Source organism: Labrus bergylta, chromosome 1 (assembly GCF_963930695.1).
Source record: "Labrus bergylta chromosome 1, fLabBer1.1, whole genome shotgun sequence".
Lineage (NCBI taxonomy): Eukaryota > Metazoa > Chordata > Actinopteri > Labriformes > Labridae > Labrus > Labrus bergylta.
Genome location: NC_089195.1, coordinates 21,626,011 through 21,646,075, shown reverse-complemented (window position 1 = coordinate 21,646,075; position 20,065 = coordinate 21,626,011). Strand labels below are relative to the sequence as shown.

Sequence of the window (20,065 nt, the reverse complement as noted above, 5' to 3'; positions counted from 1 at the left end):
TATGAGCAGATAAAATACAAAGAGCATGGGATGTGACAGAGTCAGGCTTTGTTGTGCTTAAAGATCTTATTACATCGCCTGGAGCTGATTGTGGGGTGTGATCCAACTCTGTTTTAGCACCAGATTTTCACTTATCAGCCCACCAATGAAGGAGACAGATCTTTTATTTTGAGAAATATGTTGCCATCTTTGAAATATGCTCAAAGGTGGTATGCATGGCACTCCTTTTCTGGATGTGCGGTCCTAGCTGATTGCCTGGCAACCTGGTTGATTGCACATTCTGGCAGCCAGGCTTACTTTCCCCACTGTTGCTAGTCTTAATGCTGATCTATGATAACCATCTTAAGGCTGCACATTACTATTTATTATAAAGATATGACCGTGGTAAACATATAATCAAATCTATCTCCTTTTCGGACTTGTAACTTAAAATAGCTTAATGTCCGACATTTTTTTTCTTCTAAATTATACTTTCCACTGTTTGTAATTGTAATTTATTTTCTCTGTTTTTTTTATGTTCACATTTGTCTTATGTTACATGTTCAGAATAAATAAATCAAATCAAATATAATATAATATAGGAATAAAAAGAATAATCACATTTTCTTTCATTTAACAATAGGAGTTCTGCAGCTGACTAATACAGAGATATAGGTCATGTTTTTATTGAAAGAAAGAAAGACAGAAAGAAAGAGTAAAGAAAGAAATAAGAACAGAAAGAAAGAAAAAAAAAATCAGAGCAGAGGAATGAAAAAAACAATAAGTTGGAAAAATAGAAAAAGAGAAGAAAGAGGAAAAGAATCAAAGAGAGAAGGAAAGAAATAGACAGAAAGACAGAAAAAGAGCAACAACAAAAAAAAAGACTGAAAGAAAGAGAGAATATTCCATGGTGATTTTTCCAGGATTTTTAAAAAATGTGTTAAACCATGATGTGGGCCATCATTGTTCCTCCTCTTCTGTTCTCAACCGTCTCATTGTAGCGTTGAACTTCAGGAATCTTCCATTGTCTCATTCCTGACGCAGAGTCGCTGTGATGATGGTGGCGTCTAGCCAGAACTCTTTTTTTTAAGTGTACATTCTCTCTCCCTCTCAATCCCCTCTGCCATGTCTCTCTGAACCTGTGAACCTTCTCTTACTTTTCTCTGAGAGGAACAGATGGCCTCTGTCTCTCCTGATTGGACCCTAAATAACTAAACATATAGCACTCACACGTGATGCCTGTTTTACAGTCTGGAAACTGAAAAACAATACACCATGATACCTATTAGAGCCAGAATAAATAAACTCAAACAGCAGTAGTAGATTTTCATTTTAATATATTAATATGCTGATTTATTCCTACTTGCATATGTCTGGCTCCCCAGCTGATAGCGCTGAACCCCCATATTAAGAGCGTTTTAGTAGCAAGTTGTCTCTAGTTTTTTATTCAGATGGTCATGCCCTGTCCATGAGATTTTGAACATTAATACAAGGTAGTTTGTGTCCTGTGGAATGGTAGCGTTCAAAATGTTTTGTCCTTTGTCCTCAAAGGGGAGCTTCAGAGAACTGTAGAGGGAAAAGAATCTTATTTGTTGTCACTCTGTGTGAATAAAGCCTTTCATCATCTGGTTGACGTGCTCCACTGAGCCTCGGATGAAGCGCCGCCTTCTCTGGTATTTTGCAGCTCATCCACGGAAGCAAGCGCGTCCTTTGGTTTAATGCACAAGTTTAAAAAAAACAGCCACAAAGTGCCTATTTTCTCATCCGTGATTTCCTCTCACTATGAAGCACTTTCTTTAGAGGCATGGCAACATTAACTGATTTAAAAGCCTCTCAGCAATTCTGCCTGCAGTGGCATTTTAAGTCAAATTAATCACAGTCAAAGGTTAACCCATTCCAAAGGTCTAATTCTCAGCAGGAATTGATTCTCCGTTGGACTGGGTGCGCTTCATTTTACAGGGAATGATCTAATTCATATAGTGTTCAAAAACACAGGGTCACTTAATAGACTTCTTGATGATAGAGTCATCAATTTTTTTCTGAAAAAATTATTGACTTATACAAAAGTAATGCAGCTTAATCAACTTGAGGGCCTCCATACACATGTGGCGGTAACTCTGTCTGCAGAGACGCTGTCCTCTGCCTGTACTTGGTTGAGCACGTGATTGGGAGTAGATACAATTAAGCGATTGGACACCATTCAAACCTTTGAATATATTGCAGCAAAGAAGAGACAATACGATCATAGTGAGGCGAAACACCACACAGGTAAAGCTCGTTCCTAAACGAGGGAGAACCTTCAGTTCGCTATCACTTGTGGACACGCAGTTGGTCTGCTTTCTGTTGGACAGGCAGGTGCCAAACACCGGCAATTAGCTTGTGATAGCTTGCAACATTTTTGGCTTTTCCATTACAACAAATATCATATTCTACTGTCTGTACTTTTACGTTATTTCTATTGTATTGACTCAGGACAGAAAAGTATTATGCACTTGCTAGACAACCAAAGATATGGTGTCAAATGCATTGATGACATCATTATATTTCATGACATCAACAAAATATGTAGCCTTCCTTACATTTACATTTATATTTCTTTGCAATGAACGTTTGGAATGTGAAGTTAAAATATTTTAATGAACATGTAGACATTCAGTCATTAAGGTCACATATTGTGCAAAATACACTCCAACCCCCAGGTGGATGACACTCCCACAGCTAGGTGATTGTTCTGCCCTCTGAGTCTGCCTTCCATAGGCATGATCTAATACAGGATCATAGTGGATTTATAACAAGAAACTTCACAGACAGTATGTGACCTTTAAATGAACAGAATGTATTGACCTTGGAAGGTCATGTCAAAATCCTTAAATGGAAGTGGAAACGACTAGCATCTTGTATTTTTACACACTTCCTCAAGTACGATGTGATGGCAAGTTGTATTATAACTACTATAAAGACATAAATGGGACACAGATCACATGCATGGTGTATCACATGAAGCTAATCATGTAACAGTGCACTCTTCCTCGCTGCCTTCCAACTTGAATGTGCATAATTTAGTATATATTAATAGAGCTGCAACTGATAGGCTCTATTGCGGATGTGTGTTAGTGTGTCACATGCAGTCTTGTATATCCAACTGGCTGCTGTAGGTCAGCTGTTTTCTGCAGATTTACTGAATCTGTGTTCTCCATGAACCAACTTTGTGATTTAGGCCGGCTGCCTGGGATATCCCGAGAGCCAAATATGTGGCTGAAAGAGGCAAATAGACTCAGCTGAGACTGCAGAAACTGTCCAAATTTGGAATTTTACTGATAAAAAAAAAAACAGCCCAAAGTGTAAAAAAGAAAAGTATTGTTATCACAGTATTTCACACAAAAGTGACTGAAAGAAAACTTGTGTTAGTCCATAATTTTGCAGCTAAGCCCCATGAGTGTTTTGGCTAATAACTTGTTTATCCGATAACATTGTTCAGTGCTGTCTGTAAATGCACCTCTTGCTGAGAAGTGCATGTTTTCTGTAACCATAAGTAGTAACCAACAGGGCAAAGGTTGTTAAATTGTTCTGCCAAACCGCTCTGAAAAGGATTAATTCTCTGTGCTAGTTAATACACTTGATTGTTAAGTTTTAGGACTGGTGTTGAGTAATGGGTTTTCTCTGTCTCTATTCTTGCAACAGAAATGAATCTATGGAGAGAGAATATCAGTCGAAAATCTTGAAAGAGTTGTATGTCAGTGAGAATAGATTTGTCTTCTTTGGGGAAAGTGTTTTGTTCACTTTTTCAAAACAATTCATCCAGAATTTCACTGCAAATGAGATCCTCCTGATCATGCACATGAAGAGCACCTCGTGCAAGCATCAAGTTGGTCTTATCTTTTCCTCAAATCAAAATCATGTGGAAGCTTAGAAGACTTGCTGCCCTATTTTTTCACTCACTGGAAGCTTTTCTTTTACTTCTTTTTGTTTTGTCTCCCTCTAGCCCTCTTCTAAAGGTTTTCTTCCTCTTCCTTTTTAAATAAAAGCTGCACACTCATTGGCCAGGCGTGCAGCGATGATGATTATTCAGGATGGGGGGGGGGGGGGGGGGGGAGCGCAAATGAGTGCTGGACCTTTGTGGGTAGTGGGCTGTGTTAATCCTGTTTTGGGAACATGTTGGAGTGCTCGGTGCCAGTGCCCTGCCTTTGCCCAGAACCTGCCACCTGGCAGGGGGGCTTCCTCTCCTACGCACGGCACAGGAGGACAATGAGCACAATAAGAGCTCCTGCTTGTCTTGTTTGGTGTGCAACAAAAGAGGGGATTCATTATTTAAAAGGTTCTACTGGCTTTGTGGTCATTTTAGGCACACCTTTGTTCTTCAATGTCTTTTTATTTTCGAATTACAGGAACAAACTACAAGACGAGAGAATAGTTTAAAATGCAGCCTTAATAGGTATGAAGCGAGCAGTCTGTGGGATGTGAAACAGTTGGCTTTCTGTGGTGTGTTTTGCAACTGACGGTTATATTTCTATGAAGGCGTCTCTGAAGAATCAGCTGATGTAGTCAAGGGGTTTTTTTATTCTAGCTTGGGCACCTCATAGCTATAATCTGTGCCAACAAGGCAGCCTCGGCATGCGGCCCCGGCCTCCCTTCCCCCATCTTCAGCTATATGACATACTCCCTTGGCTGTGCAGAAGTACCTCAAGCTGTTCTGCACACAATCTGTTCCTGGTCTCCTGCTTCTCATGTTATCTCACTCCACATTACAAAGACTCTCTTTATGTCTCCCTGAAAGGTTCACCTTATTCACTCATACTTGTGTGTATTCATTGCCTTCAGTTTCAAAGCTTACTATTGTACCTGGGGCTCCTTTTTTCTGCTTCCTGGACTTCTTTGCATTTTATTCTTATCTTTTATTACCTCTTTTTTTCTAAATTTGACCATTTCCCTTAGCTTTCTTTGCTTTCTCACTCTCACTTCTCTTACTTTCATCTCAACCTCACAGAACAGTTTTTTTTTCTTCGTATCTCCATCTGTCACGTCTGTGTCTGAGTCCCAATCTTGTTCCTCTCCAGCATTCCCAGAGGTAGCCATATACAAAGACTGCAGACTTGTTTTTCCTTCCACACCAGCATTTCTGCTGCAGTGAGGCTGTATCATGCCGTTTTGTGTTGTTTGAGGGCAAAGTTCCTTTTGAAGTGTTGTAGAGCCTTCTCGCAGAGGGGAAAGCCAAGTTTGTGTGCAGATGGGGGCTCGGGGGAGTCTGCTGAATAGCCTTTCTGTGCCTTCTAAACCATATGAAAAAATACATTGTGGATAGATGTGGATACTACTGACCAGGTCCAATTGCTTTCTGCTTCTTGACAGCACTATCAGCCCTTGCCACCTTACTCGCAATTCACAAGACGTGTTATCTGACGCTTGCCAGATTGAGACACATTGGACAGCCTCTTTTGTGTGGCGGTGACAATTTTATGATCCTGGATGTGTGGGTGCATGCATGTGCGTCTTTGTATGAGTTGGAGGTGGATTGTGAGACATCAGGGATCTGTTGCTATACGATGTCTGGCATGACATGAGAAGACCTGCTTGGAATGAGATAGATTGCCAGGCTCTTGATGGTGAAACCTACTCTAGAGGCCCTGTTTCAAACACTTTTTTTTGGGGTTAATGTCTCATTAGATGAGTGGATTTGTTTAGAATTACGCGTCCTGATTAGCGGTGTACCCTATGACACATGACTTGTGGCAAACAGCCAGCTAACAACGCATGCAGCCCAACGCACCCCTACAAGATGACATCTGTGAGTCTCAGCAGCATTGCCAAAATCACAGCACACACCAGATTGTAAATGCTATCAGTGCTGTCAGGTTGAGTCTATATTTGTCTCTGATATAGTCTCACAGCACTCCACTAACAGTATTATGACAAAAACAACCGCAGATCTGACAGATCCTGGTCAGCTAGTGAGTTGTCAGCTGGTCAGAGCTTTTTTGACTGCCGTCCCCCCTCGCTGTTCCTGCAACAAACAGCTCAGCTTGGTCTGCTGCCTTGCGGGACATCACCCCCTTGTGTTTGGTATGCAGGTGTCTAATCTGGGCTGATCCCTTTGTTCCCCATGTTTGGCAATGGTAGAACTCCCCCCCTTGCTGTTTGGGAAGCAGAGATGGCATTCCAGCAGCTCTCCATAATCCTCTGTCGGAAGTCCAGTAGACGAGTGGCTGGTGTTGATAAAACATGCTCCCACTGGAATTTTACAGTTTGGGGATGTTGTCTTTGTTATGTGTGAGGGGAAAAAACACAAAGACTGCACTTTATGCTGTCTAAGGCAAGAACATGGAGTATGTTTAGAAATGTGTTGCACTGGATTTAAATCCTAACAATTGTTTGTGAATACAGTTGCTGAATATTTAACTGCAAACAGAAACAACAAACCTTATGAATACATCCTTAAAGTAATATCACCATGAGATAAGTTCTATATAAATGAAATTCATGGAAAGGCCTCGGACTTAACACTTGTTTAACATGTCCTCTAAACTGAATCACCTACTTCTATGATATAAATGTTAAACACTAAATCGAACACAGGATTCATTTTGACTGGTTCATCATGGGGTTGGGCCATTAGGGACTAAACTTAGTGCACAAATTTGAATAGTTCAAAATAGAGTTCACATACTGTATATGATTCCAAGCACTAGTCTGATGACAAAGTCATCTCCTTTTTCCTCTCTTACAGGTGCTTATCCGGGTCATTGACACCAACAACCACCGGCCACAGTTCTCTCAGAGTTATTATGAGGTGAATGTCTCTGAAGACGATCCGGCGGGGACTGAAGTCCTTCAAATCAGCGCTGTGGACAGAGATGAGAAGAACAAACTGACCTTTACACTTCTCAGTAGCACAGATCCCTTCAGTTTGCGAAAGTTCCGACTTGACCCGGGAACAGGCACTTTGTACACCACTGAGCCACTGGATCACGAGACTATGCATCGCCACGTCCTCACAGTCATGGTATGAATCAATAAACGCTGACAATTAAACAGTGGTTTAATCAATAAGAAGAAGTTCCTTCAAATTGTTTAAAAAAAAAATGTATTGCAAAAGTGGAAAAGACACAAAATTAAGAGAATTTGCTTTTTTGTTCCTTGTTTTTTTTAAATGTGAATAGTTTATATAAAGTGGTGTTCTAATGCTCTTGTCTGCCGGGTTTTCTTTCTCCCCTTCAACTTCTGTCTCTCTCTAAATGTCCATTCTCTAGGTTCGAGATCAGGACATTCCAGTAAAGAGAAACCTTGTGCGTGTCATTGTCAATGTGGGTGACACAAATGACAATGTGCCCTGGTTTATAGGCACGCCGTACTCCGGCCGAGTGTTCGAATCTGCAGCTGTAGGCTCGGCTGTACTGCAGGTCACAGCTCTGGACAAAGACAAGGGCCCTAATGCAGAGATTGTCTACAGCATTGAATCAGGTAAACACACAGTTGCTGTGCCACTCTGTTGAGCCACAATTTCCCTCGGTTTTGTGTCACTGCAGAAAGCTTTCATTGTAACCTAATGCAAATGAAATCAGCTCGTAAAAATGTATGAGTCATTTGGAGTCCTGCAGCCCACTGAAACTTGATCATGAATGGCATACTTTACAAAGAGTAGGAGAATATTGAGGACTTTGTCTAGAGGATCTTCAAATACATAAGAGAGGGGCAGTTCCTTGCTAACAATTTCCCACGATGGCTTTTTCCAACAATACGCTGTTCTATGAGAACAACATGCAGTTATTCGCTTTTTGTTGGGATCTATGCATTTTTCACATAGCGGAGGTGACTCAATGCATCTGATATTTAGCTTGCTTTGTTTATTATTATATTACTGCTGACCTTTTTTATCCATACAAATAATGAATGAAACTGATACATTTTCTATTTTGAAACACAGCTAGATAACCTATTGCCATTCAATCTATGTTGTGTTTCAATAATGCTCATCAACCTTCCTTATATTTCTAGCAAGTGTTTTCTGCAAGATTTTTTTTCACATTGGGTTTTTGCCCACATACAGATATAACTGTATAACTGATGTTCTTCTGTCTCTCTTTCTTTTCAGGAAATTTTGCAAACTCATTCGCCATTGACCCTGTTCTTGGAACCATTACAGTAGCCAAAGAGCTTGATCGCGGCAGCAAAACCCAATTCGAACTCACCATTAAGGCATCTGACAACGGAATATCTCCACTATCAACCACAGCCACTGCTCACATTGTGGTAACAGTTTCTGACAATGCAGCCCCCAGATTCACAGAAAAAGAGTTTTCTGCAGAAGTCAGTGAATCAGCACATCCTGGAAGTTTTGTGAGCTTGGTGACAGCTGTCAGCCAGTCTTCTGTATTCTATCAAATAAAAGGTGGCAACATAAACAATGCATTTGACATAAACCCAAACTCCGGAGTTGTCGTGACCCAAAAAGCTTTAGATTATGAGACCATCCCTCAATATGTGCTGATCATACAGGGAACAAACATGGCAGGATTTGCCCGCAACACTACTCTTCTTATTCATCTAAAGGATGAAAATGACAATGCTCCTGTCTTTATCCAGAGGGAATTCAAAGGTGTAATCAGCGAGTCAGCCCCAGTCAACAGCATTGTCCTGACCCAAGCAAACACTCCTTTTGTTATCCGTGCATCTGATGCTGATTGTGACAAAAATGCCATGCTCATCTATCAAATTGTGGAACCTTTTGCACATAACTATTTTGCCATTGACTCAAGTACTGGAGCAATCAGAACCACAGCAGCTTTGGATTATGAACAAAGGAATGTTTTCCACTTCACAGTCCAGGTCCACGATCAAGGAATGCCACGCCTGTTTGCAGAATTAGCGGCTAACGTGACAATTGAAGTCATTGATGTTAATGACTGCCCTCCAGTTTTTAGCCAAAAACTATACGAGACAACAGTCATTGTTCCAACATTCAAAGGGGTGGAGGTCATTCAAGTCAATGCTACAGACTCAGACTCTGGGCCTAACTCCAAACTACTCTTCTTCATCTCTGAGGGCAATATTGGTGATAAATTTAAAATGGATCCAATCACAGGCATTATCTCTATTCAGAATGTCACACAGTTTAGGAGCAGATACGAATTGAATGTTCGGGTTTCTGATGGTAGATTTGCAACTGTTGCTCCAGTAAAGATAAATGTAAAGGAAAACAAAGAAAGTAAGTTGAAATTCACCAGAGAGACCTACAAAGCCTACATCCAAGAGAACTCTTCGGTGAAGAAAAGACTCGCAGTCATTGCTGCTGTTGGAAATCAGGTGAACGAGCCTTTGTTTTACAAAATCCTGAACCCTGACAGCAGGTTCGAAATCAGCCGCACATCTGGTGTGATCTCGACCACTGGAATTCCCTTTGATCGTGAGGCACAGGACACATTTGATATAGTTGTTGAGGTCACCAGAGAGGACAAATCTGAAGATGGGGCCCACGTTCTAGTAACTGTGATGGTGGAAGATGAGAACGACAACAAGCCTATGTTTGTGAACCTTCCCTATCATGCCCTTGTCCAGATAGATGCAGAGGTAGGCCAGGTCATTCGACAAGTCACAACAGTGGACAAAGACATGGGCCCAAATGCAGCTATCAATTACAGCCTGAAGGAACACCAGGAGCACTTTCAAATAAGCCCCTCTGGTGAAATCTCAGTCAAAAAGAAATTTGAGGCTGAGTCGCTCAACACAGACTTTGTCATCGTTGTTATGGCAAAGGATAATGGAGAGCCAGCACTCTCAGCAGAAGTAGAAGTGCCAATAACAGTGGTGAACAAAGCAATGCCTGTGTTTGAAAAGCCTTTTTACAGCATTGAAATTCCTGAAAATATACAGTTACACACACCAGTGCTCCATGTTCAGGCAAATGATTCTGAAGGACCTCGTATTGTGTACACCATCTCTGAGGGTGATCCTTTCAAACAGTTCTCAATAGATTTTAACACAGGTGTAATACATGTGATTCAGCCTCTGGACTTCGAGACACATCCTGCTTATAAGTTAAATGTAAGAGCCACAGATTCCCTGACAGCAGCACACTCTGAAGTGTTTGTTGATATCATTCTGGAAGATGTAAATGACAACACCCCTGTGTTTCTGTCCAGTGCCTACTATGCCAATATTTCAGAGGCCTCTGTTATTGGTACCTCCATTTTGCAAGTTGATGCCAAAGATTCTGATACTGGTAATAATCAGGAACTGTTCTTTCAGTTGGTCGAGGAAAAGGGGAAGAGTTCAGATTATTTTAGCATAGATCGTGACACCGGAATGATCTCAACAGCTCAAGTTCTTGACCATGAGGAAATCCAGCAGCATAAGTTAAGAGTTCGAGTTGTAGATGGAGGAGTCCCAGCCCTCTCTAGTGATGTCATTGTTACAATTGACGTCACTGACTTGAATGACAACCCTCCAATGTTTACGGAGCAAACGTACAAAACTACAATCAGTGAGCTGGCCCCACGTGGACACTTCATCACCCAAGTCCAGGCATCAGATGCTGACAGCTCAGATTCAGAAAACTTGGAGTTCTCCATTATATCCAGCAATGAAGATCAGAACTTTTCCATCGACAAAAAAACAGGCGCCATTGTCATTTCCAACCACCGTAGACCACATATGCAGCCTCTTTACAACCTCAAAGTGTCAGTATCAGACGGTGTGTTCAGAAGCTCAGCTGTTGTCATGGTTACAGTTATTGGTGCCAACTTCCACAACCCCACTTTTTCTCAGGGGGAATATGTAGTAGAGCTTCTTGAGAACTCGGATGTTGGAACAATGGTGGCAGAAACAACGGCGACAGATGAGGATGAAGGCATTTATGGGCAAATCACTTACCAAATCGTCAATGAATTTGCAAAGGACATCTTCTCTGTCAATGAAAATGGACAGATCTTCACTCTAGAGACCCTGGATCGTGAGAATACAGTTGAAAAGGTGATTCCAATTTCCCTCATCGCTAAAGACGGTGGTGGAAAAGTAGGCTTTTGTACCGTCAATGTAATTCTCACAGATGTCAATGACAATGCCCCACAATTCAGAGCAGCTGAGTACAAAGCCACTATTTCATCAGATGTCCCAAGAGGAACCTCCGTGGTTAAAATTGCTGCTTCAGACATGGATGAGGGAAGCAATGCTGATGTTGAGTATTCAATCGAAGCAGATGTTGAAAATGTGGAGGAAAACTTTGAAATCCATCCAACCTCTGGAGTCATTGTTACCAAAGAGAGTCTCATTGGACTTGAAGATGCGCTCTATGCATTCTTTGTAAGGGCAAAGGATACTGGGAATCCACCCAAATATTCTGTTGTACAGGTTTACATCAGGATTGTCGCACCTGAGACACCAATCCCCAAATTCACTGAACCTCATTACCGCTACACAATCGCTGAAGACCTTCCCATTGGCACAGAGATTGATGTAATTCAGGCCCAGAGTGAGCAACCAGTTGTTTACAGTCTTGTCAGGGGCAACACTCCTGAGAGCAATGAGGATGACGTGTTTGTTGTGGACAGAGACAGTGGAGCCTTGAAGCTTCAGAAAAGCCTTGACCATGAGACAACCAAGTGGTACCAACTTACTTTGCTTTGCGAAACAAAACACAAGAACTATGAGTTAGCTTTATCAGTCAATGTGAACATCCAGGTCAAAGATCTAAATGACAATAAACCTGCTTTTGAGTCAGACCCTTACGAGGCTGTCATTGTGGAAAACCTTCCAAGCGGGACTCAAGTGATTCAAGTCAAAGCCAACGACCAAGACTCTGGAACAAACGGCCATGTTGTGTACAGTCTGGACCCCAAGCTGAACTCGCAGGAGATCTCTGAGCTGTTTGCTGTTAATAGTGAAACTGGATGGGTCACCTCCTTAAAAGAGCTAGATCGTGAAAAGATGAGCAAATACAGAGTTGCAGTTCTTGCCACGGACCAAGGCGACAAAATCCAACACAGCACTGGCACCACGGTGGAGGTAACAGTCGCCGATGTGAACGACAACCCGCCGCGCTTCACTGCAGAGATCTACAAAGGCACAGTCAGTGAAGATGATCCACCTCCCAGCGGGGTGATCGCTATCCTCAGCACCACAGATGAAGATTCTGAAGACATCAACAAACAAGTGAACTATTTCATCACAGGTGGGCATTTATTATTTTTGCAAAACAGATAATTAGTAAGCTGCAAGAGTTTACTCCCTGCTCCTTTGTGTAAGTTTACATAAACAGATCTTAAGGGGGATTATCTGTTTATGCCACTTAATATGGTGATAATATCTCATCTTTGAAACATTACACAGTCCCATTATCTGTTAGGAGTCTGAGTTATCGCCTAATCTTCTGAAGCTCAAGGCAAATATGTAGGTCATCAAAATACAGAAATGAATAATCATCTGAATAACGCTTTGAAATAGGCTGGGGAAAAATACGTCCTCTGGAGCTAATTTGCATGTGTGAATAACTTTGCAAAGTCAGTAAAATATCTGGAGGAATCAGAAAACCAGCTATATTATATCATAGTGATCATGCATTTAATGTTCTTTTGAAGTTTGCAGGGTGGCTTGTACGCCAACATGTTTGACTAAGAAGTGTGAATTTGCTCTGTGAAAACGTAACAAATACTTATTAAGAATGATTAATAATCTATTGGAGAACGTAGATTTAAACATCAGGACAGATTTCTTTTGTTTCTGCGTCTTTTTAATGACTCTAGATTCCTGCTATTCTGCTTCTTGAGTCGTTTATCATTCTCAAGCGGTCATTTCTTTGAACTCCAAACAGGAGGGGATCCACTTGGACAGTTTGCAATTGAACACATTCAGAATGAATGGAAGGTCTCTGTCAGAAAGCCCTTGGACCGTGAAGAGAAGGACAATTATCTACTTAACATTACTGCCAGTGATGGCATCTTCACTGCCAAGGCCGTTGTGGAGGTCAAGGTACTGGACGCGAATGACAACAGCCCTGTATGCGAAAAGGTAAAGAGATGTTTTTCCTTGACTTTGTTGTAATTTCATCACTTAGATTCAGTATCTTGTACCATTTCCCTCCTCGTATTCACTCTAATTTATTTTCCTTTTCCATTTTCCTCTTACTCCATCTGTCCCTCAGTCCTTGTACAGCGAGAGCGTCCCAGAGGACTCCCCTGCCGGCCGGCTCATCTTACAGGTTTCTGCCACAGATGCTGACATCCGCTCAAACGCCCAGATCTCTTATGAACTTCAGGGAATTGGATCTGAATTGTTCATTATTGACACTGATACAGGTGTGTAAATGTGTGTGAACAGAAATGGGTGATTTTTTTAAGACTTTGAGGCCATTTGAAAGTAGCAATTCCTTTTGCAAGTAGAAACATTATATTATAGGATAATTACCTCTGTGTTTCCTTATTTTTCTGACGCTCCTATATTGTTCATGCATTCCAGCTGTGCTTCGGGTTATTCTGAGTATCAGAACCCAGTATGTGAGACAGTTATGTAAAAGTATCTAAGAAACACTCTTCTCCCTCGGCTCCTTACCGCTTAATCAAAAAGACAGCTCAGCGTGACAGCAGTCGTACATTCTACACTAAAAAGACTTTCAAAAATGCAATCCCTCTGCAAAATGTTTCTTTTTCATTATTTGTGCTTCTGTATATGTGTCAAAGAGAGAATCATTATTAGTAACCAAGGTGGCACATGTGTTTTCTTGTGCCCAGTTGTTATTTACTTATGAAACTTTAAAAGATCCAACAACATTTCCCTGCAGGGCAACTGAGAAACCAGGAATGGCACTGAAATACAGAGTTGCACAGTTAAATTGAATTTATGACTGCTATACTTCTTGCCTGCAAATAATTTCTTCTGGGAGAGCCTCTAAATCAGACATTCCATCTGGCTACTAGGGCGTTAATCACTGCAAAACTGATAATAACATCAATGCAAAGTAAAGCAAAGTTTGTGTTAATATGCTTAGAGATTGGCATCAGCGTGGACATGAGGACACAAAAAACATCCAGCTTTGTCTTTTGGCAACGCTTGAAATTTGATATCGAGCAACCGAACTTGTTTGCATATGCTATGTGATGTATTTTTTTGTAAAGTGCAGACAAGTAGAATTATTGAGGATGAGGACCACTAGCGAGCTCTTGAGTTTTCCAGAGAGGTTGTGGTAATGTTGGCTGCCTCACATCCCAGGACACTTCCAAGCTGCTCTCAGGTTGCCAACACTGATGGGTTCCTTCATCAGCCCACTCTCTTCTCCCATTTTCCTCCTCCTCTAGTGCTTCAATGACTTATTCATTCACCTCTTCTCTCTCTCTGGAAGACCATTAGTTGTTTGGATGCTTTACACATGGTTGGTAGACGGTAGACAAGGCGTTTCGAGTGCCAAAGAACACATGGCTTGTTCTGTTTTAAATGTACTCACTCTCTGAATTAACTGCCTCCACAGATTTTTTGTAAATCACCTTTCTGTAAATGGAGAGGTTTTTTATGATGTTTAACCAGTAAATGTCGTCCTTCTACTAATTTTGTGCATGTTGCTTTAATTTGTTCTGTCTCACCTTCAGGGGAGTTGAAGACCTCACAGCCTCTGGACCGAGAGGTGCAAAGCGAGCACGTGTTCAAAGTGCGAGCTGTGGATGGAGGAGGACGGTACTGTGAGGCCGACGTCCACATCACAGTGGAAGACGTCAATGACAACCCTCCGCAGTTCTCATCTGATCCTTACACCATCACAGTCTTCGAGAACACAGAGATGGGCACATATGTGGCTAAACTGCTGGCAAATGATATCGATACTGGTGAGTTTCTATGCACCATCAACGACCGTGTACTCCAGAACACCTTGAAGCATTTTGAATCTTTCTTATCAAAATAGAGCTGCTCACAAAGGGATAAATAGGGTTTTCTTCTTACTTTCTCTTCCAGCTGTGAAAAAAAATGCTTTGTCGACACCTCTGTCCATCTATCTAATGTGAAACAACCAAGCAACTACTTTTATCATTTTTTAATCTGTCGTAGTGAGGCACATATTTGCACATTAAACAATTTTTGGGGGTGCAGATTTCAAAATGGAAATCCTGTAAAATATGGTCAAGTAGGCAAAAATATGTCCTTGGGAAAAAGTCAACGTCCTGATTGTGGTTTTGGAGAAGCTACTAAAAAAAGTATTTTTTTCTAAAATCATTGTTCTCACTAAGCAAAGACTCCTTTGTAGATATTTCCACAACACGACTTCTCCCTGACAATGCTAACCAACAACATTGCCTCACATTTGTTCATGAATAATACAATATTGAGAGCTCTTGCTGAAGCTAAATAAGCATTTAGTGTGGCACATGCCAGTATACTGTTCTTGAAATGCTTTAAATGGCAAAAAAGCATCAAGATAAGCATGTGCGATTCAAGAAAACTTTTCATCATTGATGGCGTCCAGTGTGCTTACACGTGTATGCTAAATGCTCAATCACGATGCAGAGGTTATTATCTCTCCTTTGTCCAACTGCATTAAGCTAAATGGCAAGAGGGAGGGATAACAAATGTGGAATTTCATGAATGATCAACCCCTCAAATTAAAAGCTCCATTACACTCTAATGAAATTCTTCTCTCTTCGAGCCGAATTCTCCAAAGGGCTGATTGCAATTTTCCATTTGCCTTGTGCAAAGCCAGAGGGGCCATGTTATTTATCTCAGGGGTCTTCGTCTTTTAAGCAGGTATTGCCAAACACCTAGAGGCTCACAAATGGATAAAACTGAGAACTTAAACCGCACAGTTTAACAGTCATTTAAGCGCCTTGGGTCTTTATCCCCGGAAGCTATTGGACCTGCCTTCCCAGATTACATGTTTAGTTTATTGGAGCAGGACATTCTGGCTTGAAGAAACATTTCAGCCTGTTCCCTGTCAGAGAATCAACAGCCTCTCTTTCTGTTTCCTGTTTTTCTGCCCCTTGTTTTGGGCGGACTGACAGCTTGGCAGAATGAAAGGGAAGCTGAAATTGGGCCCTTCAGAGTAAAACGTCAAATGATAAAAGGAAAAAACATAGTATTAACACGTTTTTACCCCCCCCCCCCCCCACCACCACCCAGGCTTTACTGGCACAAAATGTGCTTCAATTCTTTCTGAATATCAAGGATAAGGAGAGGACACTTGAAGGAGAGGTTGGGAGAAAAAAATGTGCTCCCTGCTGTTCTGCCAGGGGCAATAATTATTTAGAGTTACACAGTGAAAGCAGTGTGTTGGAAGGGGAGGGGGAGGGTTGATTAGTAAGTCTCTCACATTAGTGGAAATCGCACACATTGATTCTTTCTTAACGTGTGTCTAGATTTTTTTTTCTTTTTTGGTGGAAGTCCCAAGCAACATGTTGAGATCAGAAGATGAATAGGCATTGTGGGTTTGACCCAGTTCACTCAAGCTTCAGTCAACCGTCTTTGCAGCCAACCGTCGACATGTAAAACTCCTCTTTAGAGAAGAGTCTTGCTTTATCCTCGATTGATATTTCACTCTGCATATCTCTGAGGGGACCCGTTCTTGGCACTGGCTGCTTTGTGCCACAGCCTGTATGATCTGTGTGCCCATTTGGCTGTAAGATGTTTGATACTTACCCACATTGCTGCTCCTCAGTTCAACCTGCTGTTACAATCTCTGAAAGGCAGCACTTATCAGCGAGGAAAAGTGAGGAACCAGACAGACAAACAGACCCAAACTGCAGCCCTTGATCTTTGATAAACCAGAGTTATGCGAGCTCACATTCCTTCTCGGATTCTGCTTTGTCCTTTTTCATCCGGCCAGTCTCCCTCCGCTCTCTCTATACCGCCTTGCTGGTGTCATTTTCTCCCTTCGATTTCTGTGTAGAGGAATTTAATCATTTTCTGCTTTTTCCACCTTGGTGCCGAGCCAGATTCATACAAGTTCTTGACAATCTTTGCCTCCTATGCTGCAGAGAAAGATGTTCTAAAGCACCATCTGTCCTCCAAATGAAATCTGTCTGTGTTGCTTTAGAGATCAGTTTGTAGTTAGCGTGTTTTCTTTTAGCAATATTACAGAAATTAACATGGAGGAAGCTGCTGTACACCATTTCCTTAATATTGGTTTGTAACTGAGGATTACTTTGATGGATTAGCTGCTGAATATTTGCACGATATATGACAAAAACTCTTTGATAACATTCAAAACATGGCGATTTAAATAGCTATAAGCCTCGGGAAATGTAATTAGATGTCGTGTTTAATGCAACCATCAAGTTCAAAACCCAAATGTATTTAGCTTACCAATAAAGTAAAGGGTTAGGGTTAGGGTTGTAGCTGCAGGGCTGACTTAAAAAAACACATCTAATAGGCTAATAGTCCCATGATGTGGCTTTTGTAAATAAATATGATTTTGATCATGAGCTGATGGCTGTTTGATCGCTTAATAGCAAAATGTTGCAAACTGCCAAAACTGAAAATGGCCAATTTAAATGATGAAAGTCAAGTTATAGTCAACCCAAATATTGTAGGCTTAGTTTAAGATTTGATTAAAAGTTATTTCCTGTCAGTTTCCTGTTTCATTCCAGGTCCACCCAGAAGTTAAACATGCCAGCCACAGGACTAACTTTAAACTGGAGTAATCAATTAATTGCAATTGATTATTTTCTTGATGTACTTTGTTTGGCTATGAAATTCGTAGAATAGCAACAACGAAAAAAGTCCTGTATCATTTTCAAAGAGGTCACTTGTTATATTCAGCCTCCGGCCCATAAACATACTCAGTTTGCTGGTTGGTATGACAAAAAGATGTTCTGTCATTTACAATCAATGTTCTGACTCCAGCTAAGGGACTGAGACGAGTTCTCGATCGTAAACATATATGTACGAGGCACTATATCCAATTGAGACCCAGCCCAATTCACTTAACCACCATTGAGCCAGTTGTCTCAAGGATGATTGGACCAGATAAAAGTGATAGCGAACCGTATAAGCAGGGCTCCCCGTGGTCGTCTCCTCAGCCACGATAATGGGATCCACAGAGGACAGGGGCACTTACCTGATAAATGAGAATATAATAGCGTATTCTAAATGGTGGCCACCTGCAGAAAGGCATTATGATTATTGTTGTGATCTATCTTTGTCTTGTTGCTGGAAGCGTCTTGCTGGTGGGAGGACATGAGTTATGATGATGGCAGGGTTTAGACGCTTACAGCACCGGTTTATCAGAGGCTGTGTGAAAGATGGATGTTTTGGAACGAGAATAGAAGCTGACGATTTGAATCAATAAGTCAATACATGAATCAATTCTCTTGTTTACACACTGTTCTGAACGTAGAGTTTCTCTTAACGTGGCCATCAGTCTTTGTGATAAGAACAACATTTTGTGGGCATGTGTGTTGTAGAACAAGAAATATCAAGAGGCATTTGAAACATTGCAAATTATGATAAAAAAAATAAAAAGATTGTTGGAAAATATCTCTGAATTTTTGTTGTCTGCCATCTAGGTATCAACGGCAACATCGTGTACTCTTTGGTTGATTCTGCTGAGGGATTTTTTGCCATCGACGAGAACACCGGTGTAATGAGTCTGGAGCGTGCCCTGGACCGCGAGGTGCAGTCGACATACGAGCTAAAGGCTCGGGCCAGTGACCAGGGCTCGCCACGCCTCTCCACGCTGTGCCAGGTGGTGATCTCCGTCCTGGACATCAACGACAACCCTCCGGTGTTTGAGCATCGTGAATACACGGCCACAGTGTCCGAGGACGTGGCAGTGGGCGCACAGCTGCTCAGAGTGCAGGCAGCCAGCAGAGATACAGAGGCCAACGGAGAGATCAGTTATGGCATCATCAGTGGGAACGAGCACGGCATGTTCAGTGTGGACCCACGCACAGGTAAGTGTTAGCACAGAAGCTTTTTATTATTTTCACCTTACTGAAGGGTCACTTCCAATCCAGTCGTATATGAGGATTAAGCACAGTTGATAGTTCCACCCCAAAAAAATCTCCAAAGGAGTTAAACAATTTATTGTTATTGGCCACTAGTTTTGCTGTCGAGCACATATTTTTTTAAGTGGGTCCCTGATTATTTTTTAGATTTATCAAAACGAGGAAGCACAAGTTTTACATTATTCCAATGATCAACAGTTGTTGCAGTGGCAAACAAAGAAGCATAGTATTGAACTGACATAAGAAGGCTACAAACAACAAACAGCGATGTGAAGAATCAAATAATCTGTTTGTTTTAGGTGAAAAATTAGGAAACAAGATTTTTTGGGCTTGAAGTACAGACACAAAACACATGATGTAGTTCACATGTGCACCTTTCAGTGTGGAGTAAAGCATCATTGCCCTCACCATGTAATCAGTGTTTAGTCTGCACAGTCTGCATTCCTGTCTTAACATTATCATGGCACCATGCAAAGTAACTATTGTGACTAGCAACAAATAGAATGACTGAATCAGTTAGCATTCCCAGACATCTTGTCTCATGTATGAACCTCTTTAGGAAGTCAAACTCTACAAACTGTTCAGGTCAACCCTTAATGTTTTATACTCTAAATTCTGAAACATCAAACTGTTATGACTGGACTGTGATCAGCCGGCTGCAGAGCTGCAGCACAACACCAAAGGAAACAAACAGGATACTGTTCTGTTTTATAGCTATAAGCAAGTCATATCACCTGAGCAGAGCTTAACCTTTGAATTTCAAATGAGGGTAAATGAAGGATGACAATTTGACTTCTAGTCTGCAGTGCATGTCAGCCGGAAGTATTTGTGCGCCCTTATTTTTACCCCTACACAAAAGATTGCATGTGTTGCACTATTTTTTTTAAATGACGTGACACCAGCTCATCTGACTCTCTCTGCTCTCTGTTTTTTTTCCTCAGGTGACATCTTTGTGATTGAGCCGTTGGACTACGAGGTTTCCCATGAATACTACATCACCATCGAGGCTACAGATGGTGGCTCACCGCCGCTCAGCGACATGGCCACTGTGAACATCAACTTGACTGATGTCAATGACAACCGACCTGCTTTCAGCCAGGAGGTGTACACAGCCGTCGTCGGCGAGGACGCAGAGCTGGGGAAGATTGTGATGGCGGTAAGAGGACACATGCTCT

At 41.5% G+C, this 20,065-nt stretch overlaps 1 protein-coding gene across 2 annotated transcripts in view; it reads left to right on the top strand.

The window, feature by feature from the left end:
• The window catches only part of fat1a (FAT atypical cadherin 1a), a 78,686-nt gene that overhangs the window by 43,237 nt on the left and 15,384 nt on the right, over positions 1 to 20,065 (top strand). For both annotated transcript variants that reach the window (XM_065956569.1, XM_020647177.3), the window contains exons 8-15: positions 6,701 to 6,976; positions 7,224 to 7,434; positions 8,066 to 12,139; positions 12,779 to 12,975; positions 13,109 to 13,262; positions 14,547 to 14,780; positions 18,450 to 18,836; positions 19,832 to 20,046. In XM_065956569.1, coding sequence (XP_065812641.1) covers positions 6,701 to 6,976; positions 7,224 to 7,434; positions 8,066 to 12,139; positions 12,779 to 12,975; positions 13,109 to 13,262; positions 14,547 to 14,780; positions 18,450 to 18,836; positions 19,832 to 20,046 — 5,748 coding nt within the window. The remainder of the gene's footprint in view (positions 1 to 6,700; positions 6,977 to 7,223; positions 7,435 to 8,065; positions 12,140 to 12,778; positions 12,976 to 13,108; positions 13,263 to 14,546; positions 14,781 to 18,449; positions 18,837 to 19,831; positions 20,047 to 20,065) is intronic.